Source organism: Danio rerio, chromosome 10 (genome assembly GCF_049306965.1).
Source record: "Danio rerio strain Tuebingen ecotype United States chromosome 10, GRCz12tu, whole genome shotgun sequence".
Lineage (NCBI taxonomy): Eukaryota > Metazoa > Chordata > Actinopteri > Cypriniformes > Danionidae > Danio > Danio rerio.
The window spans coordinates 46,907,449-46,922,794 of NC_133185.1; the positions used below are offsets into that span (position 1 = coordinate 46,907,449).

General features: G+C 40.2%; 2 protein-coding genes across 2 annotated transcripts in view; one reads left to right on the forward strand and one right to left on the reverse strand.

Annotated features, from left to right (window-relative positions):
- Positions 1-15,346, reverse strand: part of ess2 (ess-2 splicing factor homolog) — a 779,665-nt gene that overhangs the window by 346,398 nt on the left and 417,921 nt on the right. The window lies entirely within an intron of this gene.
- lrrc75bb (leucine rich repeat containing 75Bb) overlaps positions 1-15,346 on the forward strand; it is a 66,734-nt gene that overhangs the window by 7,817 nt on the left and 43,571 nt on the right. The window contains 1 exon segment of the mRNA NM_001386713.1: positions 11,042-11,170. Coding sequence (NP_001373642.1) covers positions 11,042-11,170 — 129 coding nt within the window.

The following is a 15,346-nucleotide window of genomic DNA, read 5'->3' on the forward strand; positions in this document are numbered from 1 at the left end:
AAATGACTCAGTGATTCACCTATAAATTTTCATGTTTCATTGTTTGATGATCATTTTTGAGGAATTATTCAGTGGCATATTTTTGATGGCTGGTTGTCGTCTCCTATTGGTTAAACGCCGGCAGCTAGCTCTCTGCAACTCTCACATGCTCACCCGCTGAAGCTAAGCAGGGCTGTGCCCGGTCAGTACCTGGATGGAAGACCACATGGGAAAGCTAGGTTGCTGCTGGAGGAGATGTTAGTGAGACCAGCAGAGGGCGCCCAACCTGTGGTCTCTGTGGGTCCTAATACTTCAGTATAGGGCTGGACTGCATTCTAAACTATAATTCAAGAGGTCTGTAACCACTACATAGTTGAATATATTGTTGTAACTTAAAAATTCTAAAATGCTGATTAGATTAAATCTTTTAAGGTGCCAGAATAATTTTATTAAGTTTTCAAAACAGGAAAATATTGATAACTACATTTATTTAAAAATGCGACTAATGTAAATGTAAATACATCTGTCAGTTACTTTAAAACAACATTTAACTTGCAGCAACCCAAAGAAATTTTTCCCCACTAATTGTGTTCATTTGTATTTTTAAGTCTACACACTGATGGTTTTTGATTATTTTCTTATACTGATAATATGGGACAGTACATGTTTTTGTTTTGTAAAACATTAAAAAACCTGTGGTTTAATAAAAAAAAAAAAATCCTGGAAAACAAAAATGTTGTTGTTAAATGTATTTCTTACAAGCATGAACAGTAAATTTGAAAACAAACAAAAAATTAAACAATTTCAGATACTTAATTCATTTGAGGCTCTAAACTTGAAAATGTGCATGTACTTAAGTAATTTTAATTTTAAAAAATAATTAATTTTGTTAGATGTTGTTGTAACTTGAATATATGTTGCGTCAATTTTTTGTTTTGTTTTGTATAACAATATTTTACGAGTTGAGCGCCGTTTTTCGGATGAAACGTTAAAGGGAGGTCCTGACTCTCTGTGGTCGTTAAAAATCCCAGGATGTCCTTCGAAAAAGAGTAGGACATCCTGGCCAAATTTGCCCACTGGCCTCTGTTCATCATGTCCTCTTAACCCTCCTCATATCATAATTGGCTTCATCATGTGTTTAAAGCGCTTTGAGTGCCCAGAAAAGTGCTATATAAATGTAAGGAAGTATTAATTATTTAATTAAATAACGTAATTGCTGCCTACAACTTTTCTTTTTGAGCTGCTTTTAATGCATATGATGGTGATTTTAATCTTTATCAGAAACATCAGTGGTTTTATTTAAACTATAAACTGTTTACCTAGTACTTCCTCTGTTATTTGACTATTTGTAACTTCGTTAATATTGGGTAGGCTAAATTGTCCGTAGTGTATGAGTGTGTGTGTGTGAATGTGTGTGGATGTTTCCCAGAGATGGGTTGCGGCTGGAAGGGCATCCGCTGCGTGAAAACTTGCTGGATTAGGTGGCGGTTCATTCCACTGTGGCGACGCCGGATTAATAAAGGGACTAAGCCGACAAGAAAATGAAGGAATGAATGAACTTCGTAAATAACTCAAAAGACCCAAAATATGCAAATCACTAGCGCTGTGCCGTTAATCGAAATCCAATTGCAATTTGAAACTTTGCGATTAGTTAATCGCAAAAGGGTGCGATATGACATGTAATTTTTAATTTAGCCAATTGAGTGAGTACACTTTTGTTCTGCCCAATCAGAGCAACCTAACTATACAGAAAGCCCACAATTAAAAAAATAAAATAAACAGGAAAGTGCAGGCAAGTGGGATGATGGCGTCTGCCGAGTCAAAAGCATCAATAGATGAATTCATATCAAAGAAAAACAGCATTGGTAATATGGGAATATTTTGGTTTCAAATTCACCGAAACAAAGCAGATCAATTTTGAAAGCTGTTGCAAAATTATGCCACAGCTTGCTGATTATTGAGCCACAGCTTGACCACAAAATTAAATCGCAAATCAAATCAAATCGCAATATCTGTCAAAAAAATTGCAATTAGATATTTTCCCCAAATCACACAGCCCTACTAATGACCATCATTTATAACTGATGTTGCGTGGGTGTTGAGATCTCGATCGTTTAATGGTTAATCGTGGAGCTTACATTGAATGCATTAATACAGTCTAAACAAGTAGGGACAGAAAACACCTTTAATAACCTAAGAAACCCACCACGACCTGAATAACCCACCACAACTTCTTCAGTCATCTTCATACATGTGATTGAATGACACCAGAGGCGATCTCTCTGCGATCATTACAAATTTAGCATTAATCTACTAGTAAAACGATAATCCGCAGTTCACGTGTGTTCCGAACCGTAAGGTTGTGATCTGGACGAATCATAGATCAACTATCATCGGTTACACCCCAAGTGATAACCATTTGCATCCTCAGTGGTTAAAATGTGATGAGTTTCACTTACTTATTATGTAACACAACTCATTTTAATGGGTGTTTTAGTTTGTTGAACATGTGGAGGGAGATTTTGAACATCTGGATCAAAAGATAATTGGAACAGAATGGAGCGATTGGAGAATCTGTTAGAAAGACGGTCATTTATGAAAGGTTGATTGTTGCTAAGGATGACAACTGGCCGACAAGACATTGTAATGTGGTTGCTAAAGTGTTCCGCAATTTTTAGAAAATTGTTGCTAGGGCGATGTAGTTAATTTCACTTCATTTTAGACTCTATATACAGTTGAAGTCTGATTTATTAGCCCCCCTGTATATTTTTTCCCCAATTTCTTCGGAGAGAAGATTTTTATTTCTAAACATAATAGTTTTACTCACAAACTTTAGTGAGACTGAACCTAAAGTGTGTAAAGAAGTCAGTGAAAAGTGGAGGAGGAAGTGTCATGGTTTGGGGACAAAGTTATGGCCAAGAAACCCACTACGGTCACCGAACTGTGGAGGAGACTGAAAGAGGAGTGGACCAAAATCACACCAGAGCAGTGTGAGAGAGACTAGTGCTGTCCTGTGGTCGCAGATGTGCTGAAGTCATTCAGAGCATACACTTCCTACTAAGTGCTGACTGTTATAACCTTCAGAATAGTTTGCTGTAATCTTTTTCCATGCTACAGTCATTGTTGTTCTCTAATTTTGATCAGTGTATTTTCTGCAAAATAATGTTTTTTGTTGAAATGTCTTAGTTAATTTGGAGAAAAGGTGTTCTAGTAGCATTAGGTGCGTTCGACTTCATGCAGCGCTGCACAGATCGATCGAAATCTGTCTTAAAGCGGTGCATTCTGGTTAGAAATCTTGTCCGGATTGATGCTGCGCCGACGCTACGTGACTGTCACATGTGGCATCAAAGTACCGCGACAGCGCTCCGAGATCAGACGGCAGACTCAGACCGTGCAGCTTCTGAAGAGCGACTGCAGGAGCTCTGATGACGACACCGATATTACACGATTGGCCGAGTTCACCACATGACAACAAACACGTGTATTTCGGGTTTATAATTGGACAAATTCCGATTCAAAAGTTTCAAAACAAACAATTCACTTTTCATACCCTCTATCCTGTACACATCTTACTTATTAAAAGACTACAAATATTTTACTGCAGTATCATCTTTTGTTAAATAATCTGGTTATAAAGGTTAGCTTGTTTGCACAGGTTTATTTTTTACTTTTTTATACAGACTATTTACTGCATTCATCTCCATGAACGATTTAAATGATATATTTTAGTGTATATTTTAGTGAATAACCTAAATAAGTCTTACAGACTTGAAATAAGAAAATCATCATTGATCCTGCCACACTAAAGCTCTCTTAACAAATTAAAGTAAAGAACTATTTTATTAAATAATTATAAAATGGTTTTATTATTATAATATAAATATATATTTTATTTCCTGTCTAGCAGTTTAAAGGCTACCTGCTCTTTCTGGGAAACTTCTACATAGCTCACTTATTTACCTTTTGTTCTTTTCAACACAATCTTTTTGGATTAAAATGCTTTTTTGAAAATTCATTCATTATCCAAAATAATCTCATTTATTAAGACCCAATCAAAACACCTTGTTTTGCTTTTTACATTGGAAATTTTTATATCTATAAATGTACATATTTAAACCCATTTTTAGCATATTCAAACAAGAAGTATTAGCCTAAAGGTTGATGTTTAACTCCTAGAATTTATGCTTATTGCTTTGTATTTAATAGACCTGTTCGTTTTTATGTTTATATTAACCTCTCATTTCCTCTTATTTCTCTCATGCATTTGTTATATATTTTATTCATAATTCTCCCTTATTGTTTAAAAAGGAACTACAGTTTGTAGAAACTGTATTCTGTTTTATTAGTAAATGTTTTGTTATAAATAAAAATAACAAAAAAATAAATATGATGACGCCATGTGATCGGTCATCATGACTGCAGCAACTTTGAGTCCCGAAGTGTCCAGCTGTCCGTCTTGACGGCTCCGTTTTCAACTCCGCCCCCGCCTTCGCTCGGCTAATCTTGTTGATCACCGGCTGCAGCTGAGCTTCATGTCGAACGCACCTATTGTATAGACGAGACAAAAACTCCTTCAACTTTTGAGCAGTGGAGAAGACATTATTTCAGAATTGTTCAATTGTTTATAAATTGTTCTTTAATTTTGATCGCCAGTGTATATATAAAAGTGGCGATGTGGTGGCGCAGTAGGTAGTGCTGTCACCTCACAGCAAGAAGGTAAATAAGTTTAACAAGTTTAAAACGTTTTCAAAACTGTGCATGTTAATAAAGTAAGATAAAGATGGTAAAATCATTGTAATTCATCAGCATAGCTGCATAGTGTCAGTACATTATTTATTTCGTACATTAACACAACAGATATCCATACAGCAGTGGAGATTAACCTGTATCCTGTCACATTTGCCATGCAAAAACAGTGTTAAAGTTAATCATGCACGCTGTGTGTGTGCGTGCATGAAATTTGTATTGACATTGTGTGGGACTCATCGTTGCCACTCCACAACAAATCCATCAAATAATCATTGGGAAAGTTCTTAAAGTAGTATTTAATAATAATAATAATAATAATTCCTTACATTTATATAGCGCTTTTCTGGGCACTCAAAGCGCTTTACACAGTGGGGGGAATCTCCTCATCCACCACCAGTGTGCAGCATCCACCTGGATGACGTGACGGCAGCCATTTTGCGCCAGACCGCACACCACACACCAGCTGATTGGTGGAGAGGAGACAGTGATGCAGCCAATTGAATATGGGGAGGGTTAGGAGGCCATGATGGACAAAGGCCAGTGGGCAGATTTGGCCAGGATGCCGGGGTTAAACCCCTACTCTTTTTCGAAGAACATCCTGGGATTTTTCCCGACCACAGAGAGTCGGGACCTCGGTTTAGCGTCTCATCCAAAAGACGGCGCTCACTGAGCAGTATAGCATCCCCGTCACTATACTGGGGCATTAGGACCCACACAGACCGCAGGTTGGGCGCCCCCTGCTGGCCTCACTAACACCACTTCCGGCAGCAACCTAGCTTTCCCATGTGGTCTCCCATCCAGGTACTGACCGGGCGCAGCCCTGCTTAGCTTCAGTGGGCGACCATGTGAGAGTTGCAGAGAGCTAGCTGCCGGCTAGCTCGTTATGTTTATTTCTGACAAACATAACGTGAGATCTGCTTCCGTCATGTCTGTCACTGTGCTGTTTATCTTACCAAGCCGAGGCGGAGATTGAGGCACACTCTGATAGACACGTGGGAACGGTGTGCGGGGAGAACTAGCATTAAAGGCACAGGCCACAAAAACAGCTACAATGTGTTCAGAGCAGAAAATCCCAATATTCAGAAAGGTCTAATAAATAATCTTACGGGTGTTTTAAGCTGAAACTTTACAGAGACATTCTGGAGACACAACATCTTAAATCTTGAAAAAAGGGGTTAAATGGGTGCTCTTTAAATGTCTGTGGAAAAAGATTTATTCACTGTAAGTGCGCTCTCAGTCCGGGGCTCTAGTGGAGTCTAGATGTGGCACTTTGTCACATGGATGCCCAGCCAGTGGAAAAGCTTTCCAAACATGGAGACGTCTCACCTGCCGACCTCTTAACACCCTGTTGAATGAGAGAGAAGGTCACATAAAGGCAAACCTTACTACCTTTCAAAGGTCTCTGAAAGAAATTAATTTCACCGCTTTGGAAAGCAGCTTTTCTGTTCAGGGAAAAACGGATTGGATGTTAATCAACTGAGGGTCACAATGATGGAGCGGGATGCGTCTCTTTGCCCCAGGGAGAAAGAGAGAGACGAGGAGGACTAAAACAGCATCCCTTATCTCTGTTGTAGCTCTTCCTGTGCCCTAATGAGTGCAATTCATTTTCCGGCGTTGACTCTCATTGAGCAAAAGCAGAAAACAACTCTGCTTACATGCTCCGCTGAGCACATGCAGCGGATGAAGATTTGGTGGTTGTATAATAGCAATGAATTTACAAATGTTGATTGCGCCTTAATCCTACAGATATGATTTTTGATGTGGCAGATTTGTCTAGGTCTTTGTTATTGTGATGTGTTTTATGGGCCTATTACGCCCCAAGTCTAGGGGAAACAAAAAGGGCATAATAAACGAAGAAAAAACAAATGTGTTGGGGTGGTGGATTTCCCAAACTAAACAAAACTTAAAGCAAAAGATTCCCTTTCGGTCGACAACCAAACTCACACACTCAGTTGAGAGTATATATGAATATATTTATTATAGAAAAATGGGGTTAATATAAGAAGTTTATTTATAAATTAATTTCGAGAGGATCACGTGCTTATGATTGACACGGCTGGCCCCGAGTCAAGCTAATGTACGAACCACCAATCAGGCTATTCCTAACCCAGTATAAATAACCAAACACCCTACCTTTAGTCATCTTCGTTTTGAAGAATCCCCCCTTCCACCCCTTCTCCTCCTTTTTTCTACAGGGCAGCACGGCGGCCCAGTGGCTAGCACTGCGGCCTCACAGCAAAAAATGCCTCCGACTCGGGTATCCACCCAACCGGTCAGCATTTTCGTGCGGAGTTCATGTTCTCCCCGTGCTTGCGTGGGTTTTCCCCGGGCCCTCCGGTTTCCTCCCACACCCCCAAAAACATGAGACTAAGTAAATTGACTAAACCAAATTAGCACCAAATCCAATTCTGTCAGCAACACATCACCTTAGCAATCCTTACGCAGCAGGAGGGGGGGGGGGGGGGGGGGTTCTCGAGATCTACCCGAGTCAAACTCCCCTCTCGCCCTGCAACGGAAGAGAGCTCCGGGCTCGAGGATCTTTTGAGCTCGGGGCTCTCTCCCGGACAGTGTGAACTCTTGAAATGTGCATTTCGTCAGGGTGACCACAGGCCAAAATAACAAACAAAAGAATCTATATATATATATATAAATAAATCCACTAAATTACCTATTACTATTTAAAGAAAAATACAAAAAAATCTTACCTTACTCCCTAAACATAAACAAAGTCAAAAGTAATCAAATAAATTGGCAGGTCAACCCTACACGCTCAAACTCTCAAAAATATTTTAACATATGATGGTCATCAAAACAAGGTTGGTTGTTGGTCGTCGCCTGAAGGGGTGAGGGAAACCCAGGAGCTCCACTCCAAACACCGAACGCACAGAAATGAGCTCCCCGATCCCTGCCGGAAGCTCCTTTTTATACATGCTTTTGCAACCAGCAGCTAATCAGAACAGGGAATCACGCCGGTATAGGAGCCTATAAGACAACAGAAAAACAACAAGAAGGCGGGACAAAAGAAAAAGACAAAGTACAATCCGTAATAATAAACAAATAAATAAACTTCAGTCGTAACAGGGCCCATCATTAAGGCTGATTTATTCTTATGCGTCAAGCGCACGCGTATGCTACGGCGCAGCCTACGCGTTGATGCATAGCCCTACGCCTGACGTGCACCTCTCAAAAAATGTAACTACACGTCGCACTGACACGTAGCGCACGCTCTGTGATTGGTCGGCTTGGTAGCGCTGACGAGTCTGGGCGGCACAGAGAACCCGATGGAGCGATTGTTTACAAGTGTGGAGTCCCGATGGAAAGTTTTGTTTTGTGTTTACCTCATAGTTAAAGTTGTTGCACGTCCCAGATTCCTGCCTCAAAATTTGAAAAACGTAAAAACTGCTTTTATTTTAGCCGAAATAAAACAAATAACACTTTCTCCAGAAGAAAGAATATTATCAGACATTTCCTTGCTCTGGTAAACAGCATTTGGGAAATATTAAAAAAAGAAAAAAAATGCAAAGGGGGCTAATAATTCTGAGTTCAACTGTATATGAAAACACAGAACTTTCAGTTCTTTAATGTAAAAATGCCTAAATGCAAGTGTATTTGCAAGGCCATTAAAATATTTTGCTTTTTTTTCAGCTGTTGCTTTGGGAGAGCACAGATCGCTCCAACTCGCACACATCATTTACCTCTTCACGGGTTTAACCGATCCACGAATCATAGCTCATTATGTTAGCTGACCAATCAGAGCCTCATGAGGGCGGGCATTTCAAAGAAACTATAGGAAATATGACAGTCGTTTTCATGTTATCCGAGTAGCTGTATATAATCAAAGTAAGATATATGAAATATAACCAGATTTTCTACAAATGAAGCCTGAGCACACATTGCTTTGCATCTTATAAACACAACCAAGCCTTAAAAATACTCTGTGGACCACCTCTTTAAAATCTAAAAGAACCAGGAAGATTGGTTTGCATGCACATTTGTGTCAAGAGATGAAATTTGATTTAAAAAAGTGACATAGTAATACTGAAAAATGTGGCACTATTTGGCAACCCTTCCTCTTACACTTTAAAAATAAAATAAATAAATAAATAAATATGTGTAGACGAAGCAGTGGCCCAGTAGGTAATGCTGTCGCCTCACAGCAAGAATGTCGCTGGTTCGAGCCTCGGCTCAGTTGGCATTTCTGTGTGGAGTTTGCATGTTCTCCCTGCGTTCGCGTGGGTTTCCTCCGGTTGCTCCGGTTTCCCCCACAGTCAAAAGACATGCAGTACAGGTCGATTGGGTAGGCTAAATTGTTCGTAGTGAATGAGTGTGTGGATGTTTCCCACAGATGGGTTGCGGCTGGAAGGGCATCCGCTGCGTAAAAACTTGCTGGATAAGTTGATGGTTCTTTCCGCTGTGGGGACCCCGGATTAATAAAAGGACTAAGCCGACAAGAAAATGAATAATTGAATAAACGTGTATATGCACTGTATGTGTTTATGTAAGCAAGATTATAGCTGGCTTATTTTCCCTGCCCCTGGCTTAGTTATGAATAAAAAGTGTGTTTTTTATTTATTTATTTTTATTTTTATTATTTAATTTTTTATTATTATTTTTTTATTATTAAATTTTCTACTGCTGAACCCTTTGTTTATTTGTATTTATATATTCTCTGTATTGTTGTTTGGTCTAATTTGTGTTACTTTTATCTATAATATAAATTTTTATATCATCTTATATTATTATTATTATTATTATTATTATTATAAACCTATATGTGTGCGGCAACACAGTGACGCAGAGGTAGTGCTGTCGCCTCACAGCAAGAAGGTCACTGGTTCGAGCCTCGGCAGGGTCAGTTGGTGTTTCTGTGTGGAGTTTGCATGTTCTCCCTGCCTTCGCGTGCGTTTCCTCTGGGTGCTCCGGTTTTCCCCACAATCCAAAGACATGCGGTACAGATGAATTGGGCTGGCTAAATTGCCTATATTGTATGAGTGTGAATGTGTGTGTTGATGTTTCCCAGAGATGGGTTGCGGCTGGAAGGGCATCTGCTGCTTAAAAATGTGCTGGATAAGTTGGAGGTTCATTCCGCTGTGGCAACCCGGGATTAATAAAGGGACTAAGCCGAAAAGAAAATTAATGAATAAACATATATATGTGTGTGTGTATATATATATATATATATATATATATATTTTTTTTTTTTTTTTCTTCCCTAAATGCATGAATATGTAATTGTATTATTTTATTCAGAGAGAAAGAAAATGTGAGCAAATTGTGTTCTACCACCACATTGGAGCAGTTGATGTCTAATGATTCAATGTATCTGATGCTGTGGCTCTCTGACTAATATATGTTAATAATAAACAAAGTTAAACTAAAAATAGTGACATGAATATGAAAATCCGAACACTTTATAAAGTTCTTATAAAACGATATGTTCATCAATGATTCATCAGTCGGATTATTTCATTCCATCTGATACAAAAGGTGTGCATGTAAAATTTAAAAATATCAAAACAAACAATTAAATGATTCAGTCTGAACCCGGAGTTAAATGTTACAATGCTCTGAAGCAATGCAGAGCAAAAATGCCCTGTGATTCTGCTTTATAGATGAAAAACAGCAAGCTCGGCGCAGCTTCCAGATGTCAGGGAATCCCTGAGAAAAAGCAGTGCAATATATCAGAGTGAAACCCAGAGGGAGGTTTCCACTTCCCCGGACTCAGCAGCTTTCCTCCGCCTGCCAGTTTCTCCATCACTTTCTGTGGGAGCTTTCATTTAATCGACTCTTTGTTGTTGCTGACGTTTCCCTGCGTTTCCCTTCTTCTGGACGTTTGCTTTGTCCATACTAATTGTGCTTTATACAAGAAACATCGTCCTCAGGGAATGTAGTCTTGATTCTCCTACACGTTTAATGTGTGTGTGTGTGTGTGTGTTGGTCATATCAGACTCGCTTTACTTGGCTGTTCAGTGAGGGAAAAACTCTTTAGCTGTCTACGATAAGCCCGGCTAATAAGCTGTCACTGTGTCTGCACACACTTTCTCCTGCCTTACGTAAAGAAGCTGCACTTAAAGGTTAGTCCGACAAACAGTTCGGGAGGCTATTTAGAGTTCTTTCGACCAAAGCACTAGGAGTAAACACGATGGAAAGATTACTTTATCTGCATGTCATTCACTAAAGCCCCTGGTGTAATCTCGGGAATGGAGGCGTAGGATGAAGGGATTAAGTTGTTGAATATCAAGGTTTATCAGTGACCTTTACTTGCATTTGTAAGCCAGTGTGCTTAACCGTCTCTCTTGTTCTTTCTCGACAGGACCTGGGTCTTGAAGGAACGTCCCTCAACGATATTCTCTACAAAAATGCCGCCTTCCTTAATCTTGTGGATCCAATTTCTCATGAGCTTTTGCTCAATTTGGCCAGAGATTTGCAATGTCCCAAGAGGGTAAGTCAGCGACGTTGATCATAATCACGAAACTTGTGCACTGAAAAAAACGATTCATTGAATTTACTACATTATTCAAGTTAAAGTCTGCATGAACCGAATACAAATGAAGCATGAGCACACATTGCTTTGCATCTTATAAACGCAGCAGAGCCTTAAAAACACACTCTGGACCAGCCCTTTAAAACCGAAAAGAACCAGGAAGATTGGTTTGCATCAGGGGCAGATCTAAAGGTGGGGCACCGGCCCCCAATTAAATCAGTCTGGCCCCTGTTGTGCCCCTCATATTGCATCATAGATATATACATTAGATGTCGCCTGGCCTATTGTTGTCTATTGGATGGAATGCGTCAATAGCGCCGCCATCTTGCTACAGGGTAGCGCTCCTTTGAAATGAATGCGGGACCAAGGTACAGTGGAGGACTGTGGTCATCCAAAGCCAGAGATATACACATATACACGTATATCTATGATCGGGAGTTTTCCTGGATGTTAGTATGTAATTTTTGTTTTCTAATTACGAAAATTATAATTTTACATCACTTTTCTACATTGATGGATCATTGACCGCACAGGCATTCCTGACAAAAAGCTTGTGTTTGTGTGTACAGAAATGTACTATTCACCCTCCCTGTTAAATTTGATCTAATCATGTCCTGAAACACAGCTCCTCTCCTGCTTTCACTTCTCATACTGACGGAGGGAGCGATTCGTTTGTGAATGAATCCCCCGAACGACTCTTTCACTAACGTTAGCCGACAATAATACAAGTTTCTGGCAGCGCAGCATCTCGTTGTCATATTTCTTTTGCATTGTTTGCTGATTTTATTCAACAAAACTAGCATAAGCCGAGTGTTTAGTGTGAGTTGGAGGTACTTTGCCTTATGGTGAATGCAGTAAGTGACTGTTATCATCAATAATGTTACCTGATTAGCACAAAAGTTCACAACATACAAAAACAGAAAAAAAACTTAATATTACCTATGAAATGTTCTGCCTTTGTGCTTTGTTTTCTTTGTTTGCTCGTTACTACACCCGTACACAGCGCTAAAGTCCAGCATCTTCACGTAATAACACTGTCTTGACTAGTGCGGTTGAATGACAATTGTCCTGGGAGCCCTGTACCAATGTGGCGGCGCTATTGACGCATGCTCAGGCTCCCTATGCGATATCTAGTTTATATATCTATGACATTGCATTAAAGAGTCATGAAACACCAAAACACATTTTTTTGAGCTGTTGACAGTTGTATATGTGTCCCACACTGCTAAAAACACTATTAGGACACATATATCTCACTAAAAAGTGAAAATTGGTTGTTTTTGCATTATTCGAGCAAATTCGTACTTCCAGTTTGAAACTAATTAGTCTTAATTAATTAATTAATTAATCTTAGCGTGTATTCCAGCGTGTAGACTGGTCGTCTGTACCTGGGTGTCTTGTATTACGTCTCTGAGTGTGCTGCATTCATTCATGAGTTAGACTTGGTTCAGACCAATTAGCGTGCTCCATTATGTATGCGGTGCAACTTCATTAATATGCATGCTAGCTTTCTTTGACTGTACCTGAAACAGTGTTTAGACGGCAGAGAGACGACACATGTCATGTTGCTAAAAGTTGTGGGAAAAGTATAAGACTTGTTTGGAGATATGGGTCGCTAGTTTTGCCTTTATAATGTGAAGGTTTTGTTTCATTTTCTCTCTATGAGAGCGCTGCTGGGCTCACGTGTGGATCAGTGCTCATGACGCGCAGCAGAAATGCGTTTGTTTGGAACATTTTTACTCGAGAGCATTTCTCATCAATGGTGAGATCCGAATTTGCTGCTCGTTTCCTTTAAAAAAAGATGCAGCTCCAGTATTTGGTGACTGTCCTGTCTACAGATTCGGTGAGCGTGTGCGATCAGTGCTCTTTCTTTGTTCATTCAGATGGCAAAGTTATAGTTGGTATGGTCAGCTGTACTTTTTCAGTGATTAAAGACAGACCTTAGGCAAAATGATTTCTAAGTTACTTGCGCTTTAGTTCAGGTTGAACGCCGGTGATACCTGTTACTTAGCTATTTTTCTTGTATGATCAGTGCTTTCATCTCTGTAGATTGATTGACTTGTTCTGAAACAGGTGTTAAAATTGTTAGGCTACAATACCGCTTGGCGTAGTTCGGTTTCAGACAAATGTTTTAAAATGGACCAAAATTGATAGTCAGATACGAGTCCGCATAAATCGGACCCCTCTCTGCCTCCTCCCCCGTATAAATATGGTAATGACTCTACTTTGGCAAAACCAAACGAAAAAGCAATCGCAAAAGCAAGCAAGAAGAGAAACTTCACAAATTGGAGGTGCTCCTATCGGAGGTAGACCGGAAAAAACTGTGTTATTTGTGCTCTGGTATTAATAACAAAAGAAAAAATATAGAGTGGAAGAGTTTAGCTGATGCGGTTAACGCAGTAGGGTCTGAACAGTGCACTCTTTTTCGAAGCACATCCTGGGATTTTTAATGACCACAGAGAGTCAGGACCTCAGTTTAACGTCTCATCCGAAAGACGGCGCTCACTGAGCAGTATAGCATCCCCGTCACTATACTGGGGCATTAGGACCCACCCAGACCGCAGGTTGGGCTCCCCCTGCTGGCCTCACTAACACCACTTCCGGCAGCAACCTAGTTTTCTCATGTGGTCTCCCATCCAGGTACTGACCGGGCGCAGCCCTGCTTAGCTTCAGTGGGCGACCATTTGAGAGTTGCAGAGAGCTGGCTGCCGGCCTTAGCTAACTAGCTGCCGGGATACTGAACTAACACCCTTTGAGGAGAGAGTTGCCTCAATTATGGCCGACACTTTACTTTCTGGTGTAGTATCAGTGCATGTGGGACACACAGATGTATTAGAGAAACACATTGTTAGGGCGGTATAGCAGCACCCCTCCGCTCTCAAGGCAGCACCACCGGCATTTCAGCTGCCCAATCGCCCGCTCTACAACTGACTGAGTGCGAGAATGGGCATCATTGTATCTGTGCTCTTGGTCAGTTTGTGGGTTTTTTAAAGAGGGTAAACAGCCACATCTTTAATGGATAACCATGGTGTCCTGATATGCAGTTAAATAATTACGCTCGATAAAATAAAATTTAAAAAATAAATAAAACTTAGCTGGAATAATATCTTTAAATACATCACTCAGCAAGAAGCCACCTATCGCGCACCCTGCCACCTCGGAGCCTCATCCCAACCATGCTGTTTGTGAGGATGAATGAATCACGGGTTGACCCAGGCCACCTTGCCACAATATTTGTTAAGCGCATTTGAGCATCACATATTATTTGCACATTTATAAAATGGAAATGTTTCAGATTCACGTATGCAAATTTGTCTTCAGATGGCGCCATTATAGCAATGTGCGTGCAGAGGATCGCTCCAAGTACATTAGGCGATCACTGCAGATTGCGCTTTAATGTTTTGCTGGTCAACTATATAGATTGGAAACCTTGTATACCTGCTAGACATGCGGATGATCCCGTCCCATACAGCTGCCATTGCACGGCTCAAAGATGACTTGCTTAACTCTGAGCGGTCTGCCTGTTCACTTTGGAAATAACCAGTTGCCTGGATACTTTGTTGGTGCGATACTTTGTAGTGTGCAGTTTAACATAATTGCCTCTAGGAGTCGCCAATGGAAAAAAACCAACACACATACGCCAGACATGCAGTTGGCGTGGACCAATGCACATTCTTATGTTCATTTCATTGTTAGTAAATCCAAACATAAGCTCAAAGTCTGGCGTACGCAAAGTTTTTGTGCGTACCCAACGTTGACACATGAGGCCCCAGGTCACCTCGGAAGAACAAACTCAGGCGACCTGCATATGTACTGTATGTGTCTAAGTAAGCAAGATTATAGCTGGCTTATTTTTTATATACCTTATAGCTGGTCTCATAGTTGCCAGTAGTTGCAGTGAGTTGCCTAATTACTTTGTTGGTGCGATTCTTTGTAGTGTGCAGTTTAACATAATTGCCTCTAGGAGTCGCCAATGGAAAAAAAAAACACACACATACGACAGATATGAAGTTGGCGTGGACCAATGCACATTCTCATGTTCATTTCATTGTTAGTAAATCCAAACATAAGCTCGAAGTCTGGTGTACGCAAAGTTTTTGTGCGTACCCAACGTTGACACATGAGGCCCCAGGT